Consider the following 23,507-nt stretch of genomic DNA (forward strand, 5'->3'; position numbering starts at 1 on the left):
CTAATCCTATCCTGTGTGATACTGTCTGCTGAGCCGTGTATCTAATCCTATCCTGTGTGATACTGTCTGCTGAGCCGTGTATCTAATCCTGTCCTGTGTGATACTGTCTGCTGAGCCTTGTATCTAATCCTCTCCTGTGTGATACTGTCTGCTGAGCCGTGTATCTAATCCTCTCCTGTGTGATACTGTCTGCTGAGCCGTGTATTTAACCCTGTCCTGTGTGATACTGTCTGCTGAGCCTTGTATCTAATCCTCTCCTGTGTGATACTGTCTGCTGAGCCGTGTATCTAATCCTCTCCTGTGTGATACTGTCTGCTGAGCCGTGTATCTAATCCTATCCTGTGTGATACTGTCTGCTGAGCCGTGTATCTAATCCTCTCCTGTGTGATACTGTCTGCTGAGCCGTGTATCTAAGCCATCGTGCAGTGTTGCAGCTCTCGTTATGACGGATGCAGAGAATGGATGGATTTATTGAACTGTATCTAAAGTTATGATATAATGTCGTCTTCTTTTATAACTACATCTAGACAGATTTTTATTACTCAGCTGTTTCTTTTGCACATAAGGGCAACACTAAACGTACCTGCAGTCCTATGTAACATTACACTGGGAAAGATAACAGAGTGTGTGGTAATGGCAGTCCTATGTAACAGTACACTGGGTACAGATAAATGTCGGGGGACACCTGGGGTTGGAGTGAAAAGCCGCACAGCAGTCCCCGAGAAGAAGAGACATGTCTGATCTGACCCAAGTGCTGTACGGCATTCTGGCCGAGGGTCTGTGTGTGACGGCGACGGACCACCCTAGTGCCGGAGCCACAGTCACAGGGCCACATATAAGTTCTGACCCACCTACCAATACTCCACATAAGACATGGTGGCAAGCAGGCCCCATGTTCCTAGCTTACATAGGACTGCAGGTGACATCTACCACTCTGCTACTTCAGTGAAAATGGTGGGGTTAGGCTACAAATTCCACACTCTGCATTGCCAAGTATCACATCCACGAGCCAATGATTCCTATGGGGGGCCATGTCAGGATCATCTTCTCTGATTGGCCGAGAGGTTTGGTCCTGCAGAGTCTGGCTGTATTCCTCTTCCTGGGACGTTGGTATCATGCCTGATCTGTCCATCCCCCGACCTTCCACCTGATGCCCCGGGATGTGTAGATGTCCTACTATTGGTAGCCAAGTTCTCATTGTCTGCCCCCATGGTGAAGGATCGGGGGGAGCCGGACCTCTCAGAGTTAGTTTGTATCATTTTGCCTCCAGTTCTTTTCCACTCCTGTATAAAGAATAGAATTTCTTCTGAAGGGCCGATAACTTTCAGCGATCTGGGGGCTGTGTTAAATGAGCAGATGTTACGTTTGAGTAAATAGTCCCCTATTTTATTAATTTCGTCTTTCGAGCCAGTCACCAACTCAATGTTTTCTGCTCGAAGGAGATTTTGATAATTGTCAAAAATTGTTTTAATTTGACCACAAGCCATTTTAAAGTGTTGTGGTTTCTCAGGTGGCCGTGAGGCCAGAGTGATGCTGGTGAAGCCTTCGTAGTATTCGGTCTTCATATCAACACTGTATTGTCTTAGGATCGCATCAATCATCTTTTGCTGGAATATTTCTACATATGTGAAGACTGTATCGTCTGCATGGAAGGTAACAGACTCGGAGAACTTCTGGACATGTGCTGGTGACGGTGCTCCAGAACCTGCCGCATCTTGCTGTCTTCCCGAGACGCGGGTATCATGTCCGGTCTCTCGCCTTCTCGACCTTCCACCTGATGTCCCGGAATGTGTAGACATCTCTCCATTCATAGCCAAGTTCTTACTGTCCATCCCTATCTCGGAGGATCGGGGGGAGCCGGACCCCGCAGACTTATTTTGTCCTTTCCACTCCTGCATAAAGTTTAGAATTGCGTCGGAGAGGCCGATAATCGTCAGCGTTCTGGGGGCGGTGTGAAACAAACAGATATTACGTTTGTGTAAACGGTCCTGCAGTTTAATAATTTCTTCTTGCGAGTCCATTGACAACTCAATGTTTTCTGCACGAAGGCGATTTTGATAATAATCAAAAATTGTTTTGATTTGATCACAAGCCGATTTAAAGCGCTCTGGTTTCTGTGGTGCCCGCGAGGTCAGAGTGATGCTGGTGAAGCCTTCGCAGTGTTCCTCATTTAGATCAATATCATCTTGTCTTAGAATCGTATCAATCACCTCTCGCTGGAATCTTCCTACATATCTGCAGACTGCACCGTCTGCAAGGAAGCTAACGGGCTCGGAGACTTTCCGGACACGTGCTGGCATCATCGCTGTTCTTGGAGGGGTCTCACCGGAACTCGCCGTTGTAGAGGAATGCTTGGTTGGACTCTCTGGATTTCTTGCGACATTGTCTTGTGCCAAGTGTCCTCTGTCTTCAGACTGCCGTCTATTGAGACGGGATGATGATGATGACCTGCGTTCTGGGGTTAGGGGGACATTCTGGGGTGCTCTTCGGCCCATCTCTTCTGATAGATGCTTTCTCGCTGTAGGCTGCAGTGGTGAGGATTGTTTCTCTATAGGTTCCTCTCTAGAGAGGATTCCATACAGAGCCATGCGACATCTTCCCAAATCACTGAAGTCTCCTTTGATGGCGAGTACTAAGCCTTTCTCTTGGTATATACAAAGCCTGTGCCGCTCCAGCAGCCTCTTTACCTCGGACACATTGCGGAAATGTGACAAGTCCAAGTACGTTGTAATCGGCATGGAGAACTGCAGAGACAGAAACAATGAAAAAGTGTCATCTCAACTGAAAGGGTTAAAGACGATCGTCCTGTGCAAAAAAAGAGAAAAGCTCGGCATATTTCTCACATGCTTTGCTTCAATTCCTCACTTGCTGTAAACGGATGAAAACATTCCTGTTTACATTCAGAGGCTGCAAACGACCCTCACCTAGTCCTGATGACACAACAGAAGCTTCGTTACAATGTATCAGCATAGGTAACATTGCAGCGTTTGAATGCACAGAAATCATTGACAGCAAGCGGGTGTTGGAAACGGTGAGGAGTATTCAAGCATATTAGAAAATATACTTCTAATAGAAATCCAAATACTCCGCAAAGAAGTAGTAAGATCAAAAGGGTCACACGTAGTGATAGATGATTGGGGTCTTGAGATGTTATACCTAACTCCCCCAGCTTCAGAAGTGATCCAGAAACTAGAAGATTCGGGGTATTGGGATATACTGGCTCCTTCAGAGGGGTACACTATATGTATAGTTATTGTACCAACTAGAAGATTCACCTGTGAAACGATCAGTGAGAAGGTGGATGGACACTTACCTGGGAGTCATGAGATTGAGGACGCCTCACCTCCAGTGGGTGGCTGCAATCATGTATTCTCAGATGGTGGTTATGGCTCAAAACGCTGTTTGCCACTATAATTGAAAAAAAATGTTAATATGTGGAGTGAAACTGAGTGGACACGGCAGTGCTAAATATAGTGAATAGATAGCGCCTTGAGCTCTGTGTCTCTCCCAGTAATATAGGCTGGATGTGAGGTCTGTGTGTCTTTCCCAGTAATATAGGCTGGATGTGAGGTCTGGGTGTCTCTCCCAGTAATATACGCAGGATGTGAGGTCTGTGTGTCTCCCCCAGTAATATAGGCTGGATGTGAGGTCTGGGTGTCTCTCCCAGTAATATAGGCTGGATGTGAGGTCTGTGTGTCTCTCCTAGTAATATAGATGCATGTAAAGAAGCTGCGGAGACACCATCACGTGTTTCTCGACGCAAGCAGTGAATAGCCAGGCCTTTCCCCGGGAAGGAACAACCACGGGAAGGGCAGCATCCTATGAAGGAAAGCCACCTATGCCAAGCATGGTATCCATCCACAGACAGCTGTTTCGGGGTTTTTGCCCCTCATCAGTGTGGAGTAGGAATCTGGCTATTAGGAGCAGTGCCTAGTAAAAAGGCTATAAAGGCACAGATGATTGGCCTCAGGGAGACCAAAACATCCAACACCGCGGAGACACCATCACGTGTTTCTCAACGCAGTGATTCCAGAACACTGCCCCCATCCCTTATGGGAAATATGCAGATGCATGTAAAGAAGCTGCGGAGACACCATCACATGTTTCTCGACGCAAGCAGTGAATAGCCAGGCCTCTCCCCGGGAAGGAACAACCACGGGAAGGGCAGCATCCTATGAAGGAAAGCCACCTATGCCAAGCATGGTATCCATCCACAGACAGCTGTTTCGGGGTTTTTGCCCCTCATCAGTGTGGAGTAGGAATCTGGCTATTTTTTTTTCTCAGTTTGTCTCCCATAGTTGAGGTCTACCTATGATGTAAATTACAGACGCCTCTCATCTTTTTAAGTGGTGGAACTTGCACTATTGCTGACTGACTAAATACTTTTTTGCCCCACTGTATATTACTGGGAGAGACACACAGACCTCACATCCAGCCTATTTTACTTGGAGAGAAACACACAGCTCACATCCAGCCTATATTACTTGGAGAGATACACACAGCTCACATCCAGCCTATATTACTGGGAGAGGCACACAGACCTCACATCCTGCCTATACTACCGGGAGAGACACACAGATCTCACATCCAGCCTATATTACTGGGAGAGACACAGACCTCACATCCAGCCTATATTACTGGGAGAGACACAGACCTCACATCCAGCCTATATTACTGGGAGAGAGACACACAGACCTCACATCCAGCCAATATTACTGGGGGAGACACACAGACCTCACATCCAGCCTATATTACTGGAAGAGACACACAGACCTCCCATCCAGCCTATATTACTGGGGGAGACACACAGACCTCACATCCAGCCTATATTACTGGAAGAGACACACAGACCTCACTTCCAGCCTATATTACTGGGAGAGACACCCAGACCTCACATCCAGCCTATATTACCGGGAGAGACACACAGACCTCACATCCAGCCTATATTACTGGGAGAGACACAGTGCTCACATCCAGCCTATATTACTAGGAGATAAAGGCACAGATGATTGGCCTCAGGGAGACCAAAACATCCAACACCGCGGAGACACCATCACGTGTTTCTCAACGCAGTGATTCCAGAACACTGCCCCCATCCCTTATGGGAAATATGCAGATGCATGTAAAGAAGCTGCGGAGACACCATTACGTGTTTCTCGACGCAAGCAGTGAATAGCCAGGCCTTTCCCCGGGAAGGAACAACCACGGGAAGGGCAGCATCCTATGAAGGAAAGCCACCTATGCCAAGCATGGTATCCATCCACAGACAGCTGTTTCGGGGTTTTTGCCCCTCATCAGTGTGGAGTAGGAATCTGGCTATTAGGAGCAGTGCCTAGTAAAAAGGCTATAAAGGCACAGATGATTGGCCTCAGGGAGACCAAAACATCCAACACCGCGGAGACACCATCACGTGTTTCTCAACGCAGTGATTCCAGAACACTGCCCCCATCCCTTATGGGAAATATGCAGATGCATGTAAAGAAGCTGCGGAGACACCATCACATGTTTCTCGACGCAAGCAGTGAATAGCCAGGCCTCTCCCCGGGAAGGAACAACCACGGGAAGGGCAGCATCCTATGAAGGAAAGCCACCTATGCCAAGCATGGTATCCATCCACAGACAGCTGTTTCGGGGTTTTTGCCCCTCATCAGTGTGGAGTAGGAATCTGGCTATTAGGAGCAGTGCCTAGTAAAAAGGCTATAAAGGCACAGATGATTGACCTCTTCTGGTCTCCCTGAGGCCAAAAAATGAGGGGCAAAAACCCCGAAACAGCTGTCTGTGGATGGATACCATGCTTGGCATAGGTGGCTTTCCTTCATAGGATGCTGCCCTTCCCGTGGTTGTTCCTTCCCGGGGAAAGGCCTTGCTATTCACTGCTTGCGTCGAGAAACACGTGATGGTGTCTCCGCAGCTTCTTTACATGCATCTGCATATTTCCCATAAGGGATGGGGGCAGTGTTCTGGAATCACTGCGTTGAGAAACACGTGATGGTGTCTCCGCGGTGTTGGATGTTTTGGTCTCCCTGAGGCCAATCATCTGTGCCTTTATCTCCTAGTAATATAGGCTGGATGTGAGCACTGTGTCTCTCCCAGTAATATAGGCTGGATGTGAGGTCTGTGTGTCTCTCCCGGTAATATAGGCTGGATGTGAGGTCTGGGTGTCTCTCCCAGTAATATAGGCTGGAAGTGAGGTCTGTGTGTCTCTTCCAGTAATATAGGCTGGATGTGAGGTCTGTGTGTCTCCCCCAGTAATATAGGCTGGATGGGAGGTCTGTGTGTCTCTTCCAGTAATATAGGCTGGATGTGAGGTCTGTGTGTCTCCCCCAGTAATATTGGCTGGATGTGAGGTCTGTGTGTCTCTCTCCCAGTAATATAGGCTGGATGTGAGGTCTGTGTCTCTCCCAGTAATATAGGCTGGATGTGAGGTCTGTGTCTCTCCCAGTAATATAGGCTGGATGTGAGATCTGTGTGTCTCTCCCGGTAGTATAGGCAGGATGTGAGGTCTGTGTGCCTCTCCCAGTAATATAGGCTGGATGTGAGCTGTGTGTATCTCTCCAAGTAATATAGGCTGGATGTGAGCTGTGTGTTTCTCTCCAAGTAAAATAGGCTGGATGTGAGGTCTGTGTGTCTCTCCCAGTAATATACAGTGGGGCAAAAAAGTATTTAGTCAGTCAGCAATAGTGCAAGTTCCACCACTTAAAAAGATGAGAGGCGTCTGTAATTTACATCATAGGTAGACCTCAACTATGGGAGACAAACTGAGAAAAAAAAATCCAGAAAATCACATTGTCTGTTTTTTTAACTTTTTTTTTTGCATATTATGGTGGAAAATAAGTATTTGGTCAGAAACAAACAATCAAGATTTCTGGCTCTCAGAGACCTGTAACTTCTTCTTTAAGAGTCTCCTCTTTCCTCCACTCATTACCTGTATTAATGGCACCTGTTTAAACTTGTTATCAGTATAAAAAGACACCTGTGCACACCCTCAAACAGTCTAACACCAAACTCCACTATGGTGAAGACCAAAGAGCTGTCAAAGGACACCAGAAACAAAATTGTAGCCCTGCACCAGGCTGGGAAGACTGAATCTGCAATAGCCAACCAGCTTGGAGTGAAGAAATCAACAGTGGGAGCAATAATTAGAAAATGGAAGACATACAAGACCACTGATAATCTCCCTCGATCTGGGGCTCCACGCAAAATCCCACCCCGTGGGGTCAGAATGATCACAAGAACGGTGAGCAAAAATCCCAGAACCACGCGGGGGGACCTAGTGAATGAACTGCAGAGAGCTGGGACCAATGTAACAAGGCCTACCATAAGTAACACACTACGCCACCATGGACTCAGATCCTGCAGTGCCTGACGTGTCCCACTGCTTAAGCCAGTACATGTCCGGGCCCGTCTGAAGTTTACTAGAGAGCATTTGGATGATCCAGAGGAGTTTTGGGAGAATGTCCTATGGTCTGATGAAACCAAACTGGAACTGTTTGGTAGAAACACAACTTGTCGTGTTTAGAGGAAAAAGAATACTGAGTTGCATCCATCAAACACCATACCTACTGTAAAGCATGGTGGTGGAAACATCATGCTTTGGGGCTGTTTCTCTGCAAAGGGGCCAGGACGACTGATCCGGGTACATGAAAGAATGAATGGGGCCAAGTATCGTGAGATTTTGAGTGCAAACCTCCTTCCATCAGCAAGGGCATTGAAGATGAAACGTGGCTGGGTCTTTTAACATGACAATGATCCAAAGCACACCGCCAGGGCAACGAAGGAGTGGCTTCGTAAGAAGCATTTCAAGGTCCTGGAGTGGCCTAGCCAGTCTCCAGATCTCAACCCTATAGAAAACCTTTGGAGGGAGTTGAAAGTCCGTGTTGCCAAGCGAAAAGCCCAAAACATCACTGCTCTAGAGGAGATCTGCATGGAGGAATGGGCCAACATACCAACAACAGTGTGTGGCAACCTTGTGAAGACTTACAGAAAACGTTTGACCTCTGTCATTGCCAACAAAGGATATATTACAAAGTATTGAGATGAAATTTTGTTTCTGACCAAATACTTATTTTCCACCATAATATGCAAATAAAATGTTAAAAAAACAGACAATGTGATTTTCTGGATTTTTTTTTCTCAGTTTGTCTCCCATAGTTGAGGTCTACCTATGATGTAAATTACAGACGCCTTTCATCTTTTTAAGTGGTGGAACTTGCACTATTGCTGACTGACTAAATACTTTTTTGCCCCACTGTAGGCTGGATGTGAGCTGTGTGTGTCTCTCCCAGTAATATAGGCTGGATGTGAGGTCTGCGTGTCTCTCCCAGTAATATAGGCTGGATGTGAGGTCTGCATGTCTCTCCCAGTAATATAGGCTGGATGTGAGGTCTGTGTGCCTCTCCAAGTAATATAGGCTGGATGTGAGCTCTGTGTGTCTCTCTCCCGGTAGTATAGGCAGGATGTGAGGTCTGTGTGCCTCTCCCAGTAATATAGTGAAGTATATCGTGGCACAGCTGTGTCGGTGCTCAAGAGAGGTTTCCCACACCAGTAAATGTAAATATAGGCTGGATGTGAGGTCTGTTTGTCTCTCCCAGTAATATAGGCTGGATGTGAGGTCTGTCTCTCCCAGTAATATAAGCTGGATGTGAGGTCTGTGTATCTCTCCAAGTAATATAGGCTGGATGTGAGCTGTGTGTTTCTCTCCAAGTAATATAGGCTGGATGTGAGGTCTGTGTTTCTCTCCAAGTAATATAGGCTGGATGTGAGGTCTGTGTGTCTCTCCCAGTAATATAGGCTGGATGTGAGCTCTGTGTTTCTCTCCAAGTAACATAGGCTGGATGTGAGGTCTGTGTGTCTCTCCCAGTAATATAGGCTGGATGTGAGCTCTGTGTGTCTCTCCAAGTAATATAGGCTGGATGTGAGGTCTGTGTGTCTCTCCCAGTAATATAGGCTGGATGTGAGCTCTGTGTGTGTCTCTCCCAGTAATATAGGCTGGATGTGAGCTCTGTGTTTCTCTCCAAGTAATATAGGCTGGATGTGAGGTCTGTGTGTCTCTCCCAGTAATATAGGCTGGATGTGAGCTCTGTTTCTCTCCAAGTAATATAGGCTGGATGTGAGATCTGTGTGTCTCTCCCAGTAATATAGGCAGGATGTGAGGTCTGTGTGTCTCTCCCAGTAATATAGGCTGGATATGAGCTCTGTGTTTCTCTCCAAGTAATATAGGCTGGATGTGAGGTCTGCGTGTCTCTCCCAGTAATATAGGCTGGATGTGAGCTCTGTGTGTCTCTCCCAGTAATATAGGCTGGATGTGAGGTCTGCGTGTCTCTCCCAGTAATATAAGCTGGATGTGAGCTCTGTGTGTCTCTCCCAGTAATATAGGCTGGATGTGAGGTCTGTGAGTCTCTCCCAGTAATATAGGCTGGATGTGAGCTCTGTGTGTCTCTCCCAGTAATATAAGCTGGATGTGAGGTCTGTGTGTCTCTCCCAGTAATATAGGCTGGATGTGAGCTCTGTGTGTCTCTCCCAGTAATATAGGCTGGATGTGAGCTCTGTGTGTCTCTCCCAGTAATATAGGCTGAATGTGAGCTCTGTGTGTCTCTCCCAGTAATATAAGCTGGATGTGAGGTCTGTGTGTCTCTCCCAGTAATATAGGCTGGATGTGAGCTCTGTGTGTCTCTCCCAGTAATATAGGCTGGATGTGAGGTCTGCGTGTCTCTCCCAGTAATATAGGCTGGATGTGAGGTCTGTGAGTCTCTCCCAGTAATATAGGCTGGATGTGAGCTCTGTGTGTCTCTCCCAGTAATATAAGCTGGATGTGAGGTCTGTGTGTCTCTCCCAGTAATATAGGCTGGATGTGAGCTCTGTGTGTCTCTCCCAGTAATATAGGCTGGATGTGAGCTCTGTGTGTCTCTCCCAGTAATATAAGCTGGATGTGAGCTCTGTGTGTCTCTCCCAGTAATATAGGCTGGATGTGAGCTCTGTGTGTCTCTCCCAGTAATATAGGCTGGATGTGAGCTCTGTGTGTCTCTCCCAGTAATATAGGCTGAATGTGAGCTCTGTGCGTCTCTCCCAGTAACATAGGTTGGATGTGAGGTCTGTTTTTTTTTTCCAGTAAGGCTACTTTCACACATCAGGTTTTCGCTGTCAGGCTCAATCCGGCTAAATTTAAAAAAAACGGATCTGGTGAATGTTGGCGCCGGATCCATTTTTTTTCCCATAGACTTGTATTAGTGCCGGATGACATTGCGTTTTGTCAGTTTTTCGCCGGTTTCGTAAAATCTGCCGTTTCCGAAAAAACGTCCATAGCAACGTTTTTGTCTGTTTGCTAGTATGGAAGCCTATGGGAGCCGGAAGGTGCGGGATCCGGAAAATGACAGATTCCGGCGCCGGATTCAATTTTTTTAGACTGGGCATGCTCCAAATTTTTTTTTATCCAATAATCTAGATATGATAGCCGGATCCGTTGAAAAAACAGATCCATCGCATCAGTTGTTCACAATCTGCGCCAGATGCGGTTTTTCCAACATTCGCCGGATTGTGCCTGATACAAAAAACCTGATGTGTGAAAGTAGCCGAATACAGGTTGGATGTGAGCTCTGTCCAGCCACGGAGATTAGTATAGCTGAGACCTGTAGTGCGGTTTAGTCTGGCAGTGTGGGTGTTCTGTCCAGCTGGAATATTCAGCTCCTCACTTCAGCAAATTGGACAGGATCACACACTACTAAAGTTCCTTGCTTACTGCTAGCAGCTGTGATGAAGCAAAATGGCTACCAATCTGAAGATATAGGTGAGAAAGCAGGGTACGAATTATTATAAAATATCACCAACCCCTTAGTGACAGAGCCAAATTTTTGAAATCTGACCAGTGTCACTTTATGTGCTAATAACTCTGCAACGCTTCAACATATTCCAGTGATTTTGAGATTTTTTTTGTGACACATTATACTTTATGATAATAGTAAATTTAGGTCGATATTTTTTATAAATAAACACAAAACATATCAGAAATCTGAGAAAAATGTAAAAAAAATAGCAATTTTCAAACTTTAAATGATTCTCCCTTTAATCCATATAGTCATAACACACTAAAACATTAATAAGTAACATTTCCCTCATGTCGGCTTTACATCAGCGCCATTTATGAAATATTCTTTTATTTTGTTAGCATTTTAGGAGGCTTCAAAATGTAGCAGTCATTTTTTCAAGGAAATTTACAAAATGTATTTTTTTTAGGGAACAATCCATATTTGAAGTGACTTTAGTGGTCCCATATATTGGGAAACCCCCACAAGTGATACCATTTTAAAAACAGCACCCCCTAACATATTGAAAACTGCAGTCAGGTAGTTTATTAACCCTTCAGGTGATTTTTAGGAATTAATGCAAAGTGGCATAACAGAGATGAAAATGTGTTTTTTTTACCACCTAAATGTCGGTAACTTCTGAACAGATTACTACAGCCGTCAGACTCTAAGGCCGCTATTTGGTCGTGAATTGCCATGGCGAACATCAGGACCACACAATCATGATCTGAGGGCACCAATTAGGATAAAGAGGAAGCCCCCACACTCTGTTAACCATAAATGATGATGTAGTCATTATTGACATCAGCATTTAAGGGGTTAAATAGATCTGGACGGTGCAAACCCTGATCATGGCTGATACAGCAAGTTGTCAGCTATAGTGGACAGCCGACAGCTGCGGGATTGTCACCTGTATGGGGAGGATGTTCTCTTATATCTCAGGTCAGTTAAAAGACGTATTGGCGGTCATTAAGGGGTTAATATTTTTTTCCTCTAAAAATTAGAGTCCTTAACACAAAAAAACACAACCAATAAAGACAATGACAATCCAGTGCACACAAAATCACACAAAACGATCACTTAGCCATAGTGATGAACGTATGCATACCGGGGTATAGTTCACGCAATCCTGTAGCTCAAACCGTTAGAAAAATCCAAAGAGCAAGATGTAAAGTATATTATACTGCTCAGACCAGTTACATCAATTACTGGTGTAAAAACCAATACAATATGCACAAAGGAACAATCTCACCTGGTGCTGTTCCGCACGAGATCACGCTTTATTAATCTTATAAGGATCCTGTCACACTTCTGTCCATACATTACCCACCACATCACATGGGATCCATCATACCGTAACATCATTCGTCAGATCATCAGGGGAATATAGACTTTCAGAAATTAAATATTAATAGGGGTTTTGTCTAATGTGATGGGTATAGAGCCATCATATACGGAGAGATAGAAGGTCCCAACACACGGGCTCCGTACATGTGACTGTCAGCCGCGACACAAGCAGCTGATCGGCCGGCGCCATCTGGGATCCCTCTGCAGATTATTCGGTAAGTGCTATAGCTTGCCGAATAAGCAGAGATCCGATCACATTCGCTCATCTTTACTCCTGGTATCTATCAGGCTGGTGACTAGTGCTGAGCCATTTTTTGAAGATGCCAGGCTACCACTGACAGAGCCCCATTACACGAAGCAGCAAGTCCTGTAAATACAACCCACCTTTCCTCCATGCAAAACTTATTTTTCGGTTCGAAAAACTGACACATAACAGAACCCAGACAAACCCCATAATAATATTAAATAATTAAAGGAGTCCTTCTGCTTCTGTTTGCCCCAGTCATGCAATGGATTCATTTTGGACATTAATTCCTACTGTGTGAATTTAAATCAGAACAAATTGGCTTTGGAAACGCAGGTGTGAACAGAGCTCTGCATCAGCAGAAAATGACATAACATTGTTAATAAAGATCATTTAGAAAGTTGCCTAAGTTTGCAATTAGGAAGCAATGAAAACATAAACTTCTATGCGTAGGTGAATATAAAAATTAAATTTAAAAAAAAATTTAATTTATGAGAATTTAGGGATATTCCATTTACAAACAATTTCAATAATCTCAATTTTCATATGTGTGAAAGAGGATAGCAAAAAATAAACACAGTGCCACCTTTGTCTACAGGTTGTGTGCAGTATTGCAGTTCAGTTCTGTTTACTTCTATGGAGCTGATCTGTAATACTAGATACAATCCACAGACAGCTGTGGTGCAGTTTCTTGGATAAAAGCAATTATATCAGGTCTGCTGTTACTGACAATGTTAGGCCGGAGTCACTAAGCGTGTGAAAAATCGCTCCGAGTCTCCCTGCCGAGAGTCGCACGAGTGTAATGCGAGTACAATCCGATTTTCACACCTAGCATCCGATTTACATCAAAATGCAGTGCGATTGCTATCCGATTGCAATGCGATTTTAACATGAGCTTTTACATAGATATATACACATAGAATACATAGATATATAGATGTCACGTAATGCTACGTGTTTCTACACACCATGAGCTATAGTAAAACAAGCTTCTATATTTATTACATAGAAGAGAAGCCGGTAATTCATCTGCCGGCTTCAGTAAAATCACTGCAGGAGCTGACAGGATAGAAGAGATGGATTACATACAGTAAATACACATAGAATAGGTAGATATATAGATGTCAGTGACAAATACAATCAGTACAGTGTGTGCAGCTTACTGTACATGTATTTAATTATTAAAAGATTATTTTTCGGGAAAAAATGGGGTGGGCTCCCGTGCAATTTTCATAACCATTTGGGGCTATCTACACCTGGCCCAGGGTCCTTCAGCTTCAGCTCGTGGTAAGTCTATGTCCCTCCTTTGGTTCCACTCTGGATTTATGCATTTGGCACCTATTCTGTGAGGGTTTGGCCGGCCGTCCTGGTATTCCATTGCACTAGGCACTTTATATGCACAGTCGGGCAGTTGCAATTGTTGGTTCCCTAGTTTCTCTGTTTTCCTCCCTGCATATGTTTTTATATTCAGATTTTTGTAATGGTACTTTTTGGTATATATGGTTTACTTTGAAACTATCAATAAAAGATATATTTTTTCTATTATACCTGGTTGCTCCTATTTTCTCCTTTCGTACATGTAATTTGAAGTAGGTATTTGTTTTGTCCTTTGTTCGGATGGGCTACCTATAGCCCTATTTTGATGACATTAAGATGTCACTGAGGTTTTTGTGTTTACTAATTTTCATAACCAGCAGAGGCAAAGCCGACTGCTGGGGGCAGATGTTTATAGCCTGGGAAGGGGGTAATACCCATGGAGCTTCCCAGGCTATTAATATCATCTCACAGCTGTATACTTAGCCTTTACTGGCTATTAAAATGGGGGACCCTAAAAAACATGACGCAGGGTCCCCCTATAATTAATGACCAGCAAAGGCTATGCAGACAGCTGCGGGCTGATATTAATAGCCTAGAAAGGGGCCATGAGTACTACCCCCCCCCAGGATAAAAACATCAGCTCTCAGCCACCCCATCTCTAAGAAGAGCCAATTCTGGCACTTAGCTTTGCTCTTCCGACTTGCCCTGTAGTGGTGCCAAGTGGAGTGATAGTTGGGTGGGGGGTGATGTCACCTGTGTATTGTCAGGTGACATCAAGCCCCGAGGTTAGTAATGGAGCGGCGTCAATAAGACACCTCCATTACTAATCCCATAGTCATATTGTATAAAAACACAGACACCCAGAATAAAGTCCTTTAACCCCTTCCCGACCTTTGACGCCACGTAGTAGTCATGAAAGTCGGTGCCAATCCGACCTATGACGCCTATGTGGCGTCAATGAGGGATCTCGTCCCTGCAGATCGGGTGAAAGGGTTAACTCAAATTTCACCCAATCTGCAGGGACAGGGGGAGTGGTACTTCAGCCCGGGGGGGGGGGGGGGGCTTAACCCACCCGTGGCTACGATCGCTGATTGGCTGTTGAAAGTGAAACTGCCAATCAGAGCAATTTGTAATATTTCAACTATAAAAACTGGTGAAATATTACAATCCAGTAGTGGCCGATGCTGCAATATCATCAGCCATGGCTGGAAACCCTGATGTGCCCCTCCCCCCCCGCCACCGATCTCCTCCACAGTCCTCCGTCCTGTGCTCCGCTCCCCTCCATCGTCCTGTCTGCTCTCCCGTCCTCCTGCCCGCTCCCCTGTGCTCCGATGCCACCCCCCGTCCTCCAATCCCCCCCATGCACCGATCTCCCCCCCCCCCCATACTTACCGAGCCTCCCGGTGCCCGTCCGTCTTCTCCATGGGCGCCGCCATCTCCCAAAATGGTGGGTGCATGCGCAGTGCGCCTGCCAAATCTGCCGGCCGATTCGTTCCAGGTATATTCTGGTCACTGTGATATAACCTATCACAGTGATCAAAATAAAAAAAATAGTAAATGACCCCCCCCCTTTATCACCCCCATAGGTAGGGACAATAATAAAATAAAGAAAATATATATATATTTTTTCCACTAGGGTTAGGGCTAGAACTAGGGTTAGGCTATGTGCACACGGTGCGGATTTGGCTGCGGATCCGCAACGGATTGGCCGCGGATCCGCAGCAGTTTTCCATCAGGTTTACAGTACCATGTAAACCTATGGAAAACCAAATCCGCTGTGCCCATGGTGCGGAATATACTGTGCGGAAACGCTGCGTTGTATTTTCCGCAGCATCTCAATTTTGTGCGGATTCCGCAGCGTTTTACACCTGTTCCTCAATAGGAATCCGCAGGTGAAATCCACACAAAAAACACTGGAAATCCGCGGTAAATCCGCAGGTAAAACGCAGTGCCTTTTACCTGCGGATTTTTCAAAAATTGTGCGGAAAAATCTCACACGAATCCTCAACGTGGGCACATAGCCTTAGGGTTAGGGTTGGAATTAGAGTTAGGGGAATTAGGGCTAGGGTTGGAAATAGGGTTAAGATTAGGCTTGTGGTTAGGGTTAGGGGTGTGTTGGGGTTAAAGTTGTGGTTGGGATTAGGGTTACGGGTGTGTTGGGGTTAGGGTTGTGGTTAGGGGTGTGTTGGGGTTAGGGTTGCGATTAGGGTTATGGCTACAGTTGGGATTAGGGTTAGGGGTGTGTTGGGGTTAGTGTTGGAGTTAGAATTGAGGGGTTTCCACTGTTTAGGCTCATCAGGGAGTCTCCAAACGCAACATGGCGCCACCATTGATTCCAGCCAATCTTGCGTTCAAAAAGTCAAATGGTGCTTCCTCCCTTCCGAGCCCCGAAGTGCGCCCAAACAGTGGTTTACTCCCACATATGGGGTACCAGCGTACTCAGGACAACCTGGGCAACAAATATTGGGGTCCAATTTCTCCTGTTACCCTTGCGAAAATAAAAAATTGAAGCACTTGGGGGTTCAAAGTGCTCACCACATATCTAGATAAGTTCCTTGTGGGGTCTAGTTTCCAAAATGGTGTCACTTGTGGGGGGTTTCTACGGTTTAGGCACATCAGGGGCTCTGCAAACGCAATGTGACGCCCGCAGACCATTCCATCAAAGTCTGCATTTCAAAAGTCACTACTTCCCTTCTGAGCCCTGCCATGCGCCCAAACAGTGGTTCCCCCCCACATATGGGGCATCAGCGTACTGAGGACAAACTGGACAACAACTTTTGGGGTCCAATTTCTCCTGTTACTCTTGTGAATATAAAAAATTGAAGGCTAAAAAAGAATTTGAGGAAAGAAAAATGATTTTCTATTTTCACGGCTCTGCGTTATAAACTTCTATGAAGCACTTGGGGGTTTAAAGTGGTCACCGCACATCTAGATAAGTTCCATGGGAGGTCTAGTTTCCAAAATGGGGTCACTTGTGGGGGAGCTCCAATGTTTAGGCACACAGGGTCTCTCCAAACACGACATGGTGTCCGCTAACGATTGGAGCTAATTTTTCATTCAAAAGTCAAATGGCGCTCCTTCCCTTTCGAGCCCTGTCGTGTGCACAAACAGTGGTTTGTGACCACATATGAGGTATCGGCGTACTCAGGAGAAATTGCCCAACACATTTTAGGATCCATTTTATCCTGCTGCCCATGTGAAAATGAAAAAATTGAGGCTAAAATAAATTTTTTGTGAAAAAAAAATACTTTTTCATTTTTACGGATCAATTTGTGAAGCACCTGGGGGTTCAAAGTGCTCACTATGCATCTAGATAAGCTCCTTGGGGGGGTCTAGTTTCCAAAATGGGGTAACTTGTGGGGGAGCTCCAATCGTTAGGCACACAGGAGCTATCCAAACGCGACATGGTGTCCGCTAAAGATTGGAGCCAATTTTTCATTGAAAAAGTCAAAATGGTGCTCCTTCCCTTCCGAGCCCTGTCGTGCGCCCAAACAGTGGTTCCCCCCACATATGAGGTATCGGCGTACTCAGGACAAATTGTACAATAACTTTTGGGGTCCAGTTTCTCTTTTTACCCTTGGGAAAATAAAAAAATTGTTGCTAAAACATCATTTTTGTGACTAAAAAGTTAAATGTTCATTTTTTCCTTCCATGTTGCTTCTGCTGCTGTGAAGCACCTGAAGGGTTAATAAACTTCTTGAATGTGGTTTTGAGTACCTTGAGGGGTGCAGTTTTTAGAATGGTGTCACTTTTGGGCATTTTCAGCCATATAGACCCCTCAAACTGACTTCAAATGTGAGGTGGTCCCTAAAAAAATGGTTTTGTAAATTTCGTTGTAAAAATGAGAAATTGCTGGTCAAATTTTAACCCTTATAACTTCCTAGCAAAAAAAAAATTTGTTTCCAAAATTGTGCTGATGTAAAGTAGACGTGTGGGAAATGTTATTTATTAACTATTTTGTGTCACATAACTCTCTGGTTTAACAGAATAAAAATTCAAAATTTGAAAATTGCTAGATTTTCAACATTTTAGCCAAATTTCCATTTTTTTCACAAATAAACACAAAAATTATTGACCTAAATTTACCACTAACATGAAGCCCAATATGTCACGAAAAAACAATCTCAGAACCGCTAGGATCCGTTGAAGCGTTCCTGAGTTATTACCTCATAAAGGGACACTGGTCAGAATTGCAAAAAACGGCCAGATCATTAAGGTCAAAATAGGCTGGGTCATGAAGGGGTTAATTGAAAGAATGACACAGACTCCTTTAATAATCTTAAATAAACCATACTTCCGACCCTATCAGAGGAGGTGACAGAGTCGGATAATGTACTGTTCCAAAAGGACGCAGCAACAGGGCCTGATTTTGAAAGACGGGTTATTGTCCAAAGGCGACTGAAGGCTCTCTGGTTGGGTAAGGCTAGGTTCACATTGCGTTAGTGGGTATCCGCTAACGGAATCCGTTACATAGCGCCACTAACGCAATGTAACGGATCCATTAGCGCACCCATTGACCGCAATGTATGTAATGCATCCCTAACGCATGCCATTTTTGGCATGCGTTAGTGATGTCCCGTTTTTTTCTGACGGACCTCGAACGCTGTTTGCAGCGTTTTTGGGTCCATTCTCGCTAGCGCAGATCGGGCATCTGCGCTAGCGCGATCGCTAAACGCGATCCCTTTTTGGACATTGCGCTAACGCAGTCCGTTAGCGTATGCGCTAAATGGACTGCACGAACGCAATGTGAACCTAGCCTAAGAGATGGTGCCAAGCCCCACAGCTTTAGGCAGAGGGGGGAGGTATGTAAGGAGGTTAATGGCCGCGTAATCAACGGGAGGTATGTGTCACAGGGATGGCTGCTCCCTGTGATGTAACCCGGAGTATTTTTCTTTAGTGCACGTAAAGCTGTAGTTTGGTGCACCTGGGTCCGGGTTGCGGGTAGCTATGAGAGATGGGCGGGTCTGGCTATCCACATACTCACCTGTGGGTGCGGTTTCAGGCTACATAATGGAGGCTGTTTGGCACATGGTCTGTGTGTGTGGCTCCAGAGCGAGCCTGCGTGCTGGACATTGCCCAGCCTGTGTGCCCACCGGCCTGGGGCGCAGAGAGCCTCAGCCAAGGACATTGTGCATTGTTTGATCTGCTCCGAAGGCCGTTTACTTTTTGTTGTTGTTGCTGGGTTATGAAGCAAATAAACCCGCACGGACTTCCTTAAAGAAACACGCCTCCTGTCTTCCTCCTGCCGCACCTGAGTGAGTACACTCCTTACAATACACATATGTGTGTTATAAAGAGGGTCTTCCCCCCCCAAGCAGCCCTAATGGCTAACCTCCCCCCCCCCTCCTTCCCGTAAGATCTACGGAGACCAACATGATGGATATTGTGAGGGGTCTCAGTACGGAGAAGCTTGTATGTTCCAGTAAAACTGGTAAAGACTGGAATCTTACTGGAACCCGGGCTACATGAGTCTGGGCAGAATAATGAATGAAGTGATGGCATGAATGGGGCCATGGGAAGCTTGGAGTCATTTTTTGTGTTCACTGTTGCAGGTAAAATAACACATAAAGCAACTTTATAAATAGCATCTATTTAAAAAAAATGTCCATTTGCTGTATACAGCTCCAGTGCAGACCTATGCTTACAGTCAACACACAAACCTTGTGGAAAGCAGTCAACTTCCCTGCCATCCAATCCCCACTTGTTGGTAATATACATTCAGAAGGGAAGAGAAGTATGACTACAGCGGGAATATTTCTATTATATCACATCCTAGGGATACATGAGTCTGCATTGGAGCTGCATACATAAAACAGAAGGAGAACTGTAATCAAAACCATAAATTGCTACATTTTTCATTTTCATCCATCTCATCATTTGTTACAGGTCAGACCCCGGATCTTGTCTAACACCAGAGCAATTGGAAAACATTCACCTTTTTCGTCTGTAAACTCCAGTAAGGCCACGCCGTCCTCCTCTGTGGGGTAATGAGCGGTCACTTCGCCGTCGCCGCCATGTTTTTCTTGCAGGAAGTGTATTAAAAGCTTATCTCTGACGAGATCATCATCCTGGTGGCGGGGGAGACCGGACACTTTAAGAACTCGCGAAGCCATGAAAATGGCGGATAAGACCGGGTCTAATCCAAAAAGAGACATCGGCAGATTAATCCCAGCTTGGATCATAACATGACAGAGGGGAGTAAACGCCAAGACTTAAAGGGAAACATCAGAGCGGTTACCAGGAGGGGTGTGAGACCTGACAAGTACCCCATTAAAAGACCCCGTATCCAGGACTGGCAACAAGAAAGTTCAGTTCAATGTCGCTAAAGGGACCTCCTGTATTAGGCTCTGTGCACACCGTGGATTTAACGCTGCGGATCTGCAGCAGTTCTCCATGTGTTGTACAGTACCATGTAAACCTATGGAAAGCAAAATCCGCAGTGCACATACTGCGGAAAATACCGCTCAGAAACGCAGCTGTTTATAGTCCGCAGCATGTCAATTCATTGTGTGGATTCCGCAGCGTTCTCCACCTGCTCCTCAATAGGAATCCGCAGGTGTAAAACCGCAGGTGGAATCTGCACAAAAACCGCGGAAAAACTGCGGTAAATCCGCAGTGCGGTGCAGGGATATCTGTATATATATAGAGACTGGCGGTGCAGGGATAGCTGTATATATATAGACTGGCGGTGCAGGGAGAGCTGTATATATAGAGACTGGCGGTGCAGGGATAGCTGTATATATAGAGACTGGCGGTGCAGGGATATCTGTATATATAGAGACTGGCGGTGCAGGGAGAGCTGTATATATAGAGACTGGCGGTGCAGGGATAGCTGTATATATAGAGACTGGCGGTGCAGGGATATCTGTATATATATATAGACTGGCGGTGCAGGGAGAGCTGTATATATAGAGACTGGCGGTGCAGGGAGAGCTGTATATATAGAGACTGGCGGTGCAGGGATAGCTGTATATATAGAGACTGGCGGTGCAGGGAGAGCTGTATATATAGAGACTGGCGGTGCAGGGATAGCTGTATATATAGAGACTGGCGGTGCAGGGATAGCTGTATATATAGAGACTGGCGGTGCAGGGATAGCTGTATATATAGAGACTGGCGGTGCAGGGATAGCTGTATATATAGAGACTGGCGGTGCAGGGATAGCTGTATATATAGAGACTGGCGGTGCAGGGATAGCTGTATATATAGAGACTGGCGGTGCAGGGATAGCTGTATATATAGAGACTGGCGGTGCAGGGATATCTGTATATATAGAGAGTGGCGGTGCAGGGATAGCTGTATATATAGAGAGTGGCGGTGCAGGGATAGCTGTATATATAGAGACTGATGGTGCAGGGATATCTGTATATAGACTGGCGGTGCAGGGATAGCTGTATATATAGAGACTGGCGGTGCAGGGATAGCTGTATATATAGAGACTGGCGGTGCAGGGATAGCTGTATATATAGTGACTGGCGGTGCAGGGATATCTGTATATAGACTGGCGGTGCAGGGATAGCTGTATATATAGAGAGTGGCGGTGCAGGGATAGCTGTATATATAGAGACTGGCGGTGCAGGGAGAGCTGTATATATAGAGACTGGCGGTGCAGGGAGAGCTGTATATATAGAGACTGGCGGTGCAGGGAGAGCTGTATATATAGAGACTGGCGGTGCAGGGAGAGCTGTATATATAGAGAGTGGCGGTGCAGGGAGAGCTGTATATATAGAGACTGGCGGTGCAGGGAGAGCTGTATATATAGAGACTGGCGGTGCAGGGAGAGCTGTATATATAGAGACTGGCAGTGCAGGGATAGCTGTATATATAGAGACTGGCGGTGCAGGGAGAGCTGTATATATAGAGACTGGCGGTGCAGGGATAGCTGTATATATAGAGACTGGCGGTGCAGGGAGAGCTGTATATATAGAGAGTGGCGGTGCAGGGAGAGCTGTATATATAGAGACTGGCGGTGCAGGGAGAGCTGTATATATAGAGACTGGCGGTGCAGGGATAGCTGTATATATAGAGACTGGCGGTGCAGGGATAGCTGTATATATAGAGACTGGCGGTGCAGGGATAGCTGTATATATAGAGACTGGCAGTGCAGGGATAGCTGTATATATAGAGACTGGCGGTGCAGGGAGAGCTGTATATATAGAGACTGGCGGTGCAGGGAGAGCTGTATATATAGAGACTGGCGGTGCAGGGAGAGCTGTATATATAGAGACTGGCGGTGCAGGGATAGCTGTATATATAGAGACTGGCGGTGCAGGGAGAGCTGTATATATAGAGACTGGCGGTGCAGGGAGAGCTGTATATATAGAGACTGGCGGTGCAGGGATAGCTGTATATATAGAGACTGGCGGTGCAGGGAGAGCTGTATATATAGAGAGTGGCGGTGCAGGGAGAGCTGTATATATAGAGACTGGCGGTGCAGGGATAGCTGTATATATAGAGACTGGCGGTGCAGGGAGAGCTGTATATATAGAGACTGGCGGTGCAGGGATAGCTGTATATATAGAGACTGGCGGTGCAGGGAGAGCTGTATATATAGAGACTGGCGGTGCAGGGAGAGCTGTATATATAGAGACTGGCGGTGCAGGGAGAGCTGTATATATAGAGACTGGCGGTGCAGGGAGAGCTGTATATATAGAGACTCGCATTATATCTATAGACGCCTCTTGTATACATTACTGTCAACATCAGCTCCGGGGAGGAAGTTGAGACCCCCGAGATCCGCCCACACACCTGAAAACTACACAGCCCCCTCATCTGGGAAGCGGCGACCCCGGGCCCTCACCTCAGCTCTGCTCTCGGGATGCCGCCGCAGACGCCGATGCTGCAGGTTTGTGGAGACGCTCGGAGCCTCCAGCACAGACGTCACGGCACTGTTTCCTCCACAAAGTGAAAGTGAAAACTACGAAAGTCTCCTCCCATATTAACGGACTGCAGAGAAGCTCCGCCTCCATGTCAGGGTGCTATACACTGTACATGGCACTATATACTGTACACGGCACTATATACTGTACACAGCACTATATACTGTATAGGGTGCTGTATACTGTACATGGCACTATATACTGTACACGGCACTATATACTGTACACGGCACTATATACTTTACACGGCACTATATACTGTACACGGCACTTTATACTGTATAGGGTGCTATATACTGTACACGGCACTATATACTGTATAGGGTGCTATATACTGTACACGGCACTTTATACTGTATAGGGTGCTATATACTGTACACGGCACTATATACTGTACACGGCACTATATACTGTATAGGGTGCTATATACTGTACACGGCACTATATGCTGTACACGGCACTATATACTGTATAGGGTGCTATATACTGTACACGGCACTATATACTGTACACGGCACTATATACTGTATAGGGTGCTATATACTGTACACGGCACTATATACTGTACACGGCACTATATACTGTATAGGGTGCTATATACTGTACACGGCACTATATACTGTACACGGCACTATATACTGTATAGGGTGCTATATACTGTACACGGCACTATATACTGTACACGGCACTATATACTGTATAGGGTGCTATATACTGTACACGGCACTATATACTGTACACGGCACTATATACTGTATACTGTATAGGGTGGTATATACTGTACACGGCACTATATACTGTACACAGCACTATATACTGTATAGGGTGCTATATACTGTACACGGCACTATATACTGTACACGGCACTATATACTGTATAGGGTGCTATATACTGTACACGGCACTATATACTGTATAGGG

General features: G+C 45.8%; 1 protein-coding gene across 1 annotated transcript; it reads right to left on the bottom strand.

Annotated features, from left to right (window-relative positions):
• Nucleotides 1-452: 452 nt before the first annotated feature.
• Nucleotides 453-22,613, bottom strand: LOC138641635 (uncharacterized). Its single transcript, XM_069729175.1, has 4 exons — nucleotides 22,508-22,613; nucleotides 19,643-19,843; nucleotides 3,314-3,408; nucleotides 453-2,744 (listed from the first exon to the last, which is right to left on the bottom strand). The coding sequence occupies exons 2-4, from the start codon at nucleotides 19,818-19,820 to the stop codon at nucleotides 1,041-1,043; spliced, it is 1,977 nt and encodes a 658-aa protein (XP_069585276.1). The 5' UTR covers nucleotides 19,821-19,843; nucleotides 22,508-22,613; the 3' UTR covers nucleotides 453-1,040.
• Nucleotides 22,614-23,507: the final 894 nt, after the last annotated feature.

Source organism: Ranitomeya imitator, chromosome 6 (genome assembly GCF_032444005.1).
Source record: "Ranitomeya imitator isolate aRanImi1 chromosome 6, aRanImi1.pri, whole genome shotgun sequence".
In the NCBI taxonomy this organism is placed as follows: domain Eukaryota; kingdom Metazoa; phylum Chordata; class Amphibia; order Anura; family Dendrobatidae; genus Ranitomeya; species Ranitomeya imitator.

What these genes read in the sequence shown, in the direction of transcription:
- LOC138641635 (XM_069729175.1), bottom strand. Translation starts at nt 19,820, where the DNA reads ATGGCTTCGCGAGTTCTTAAAGTGTCCGGTCTCCCCCGCCACCAGGAT. An exon ending in GGAGTTTACAGACGAAAAAG is followed by an intron (nt 3,409 to 19,642) that starts GTGAATGTTTTC and finishes TTTCAATTATAG; the next exon opens with TGGCAAACAGCGTTTTGAGC. An exon ending in CTCAATCTCATGACTCCCAG is followed by an intron (nt 2,745 to 3,313) that starts GTAAGTGTCCAT and finishes CTGTCTCTGCAG; the next exon opens with TTCTCCATGCCGATTACAAC.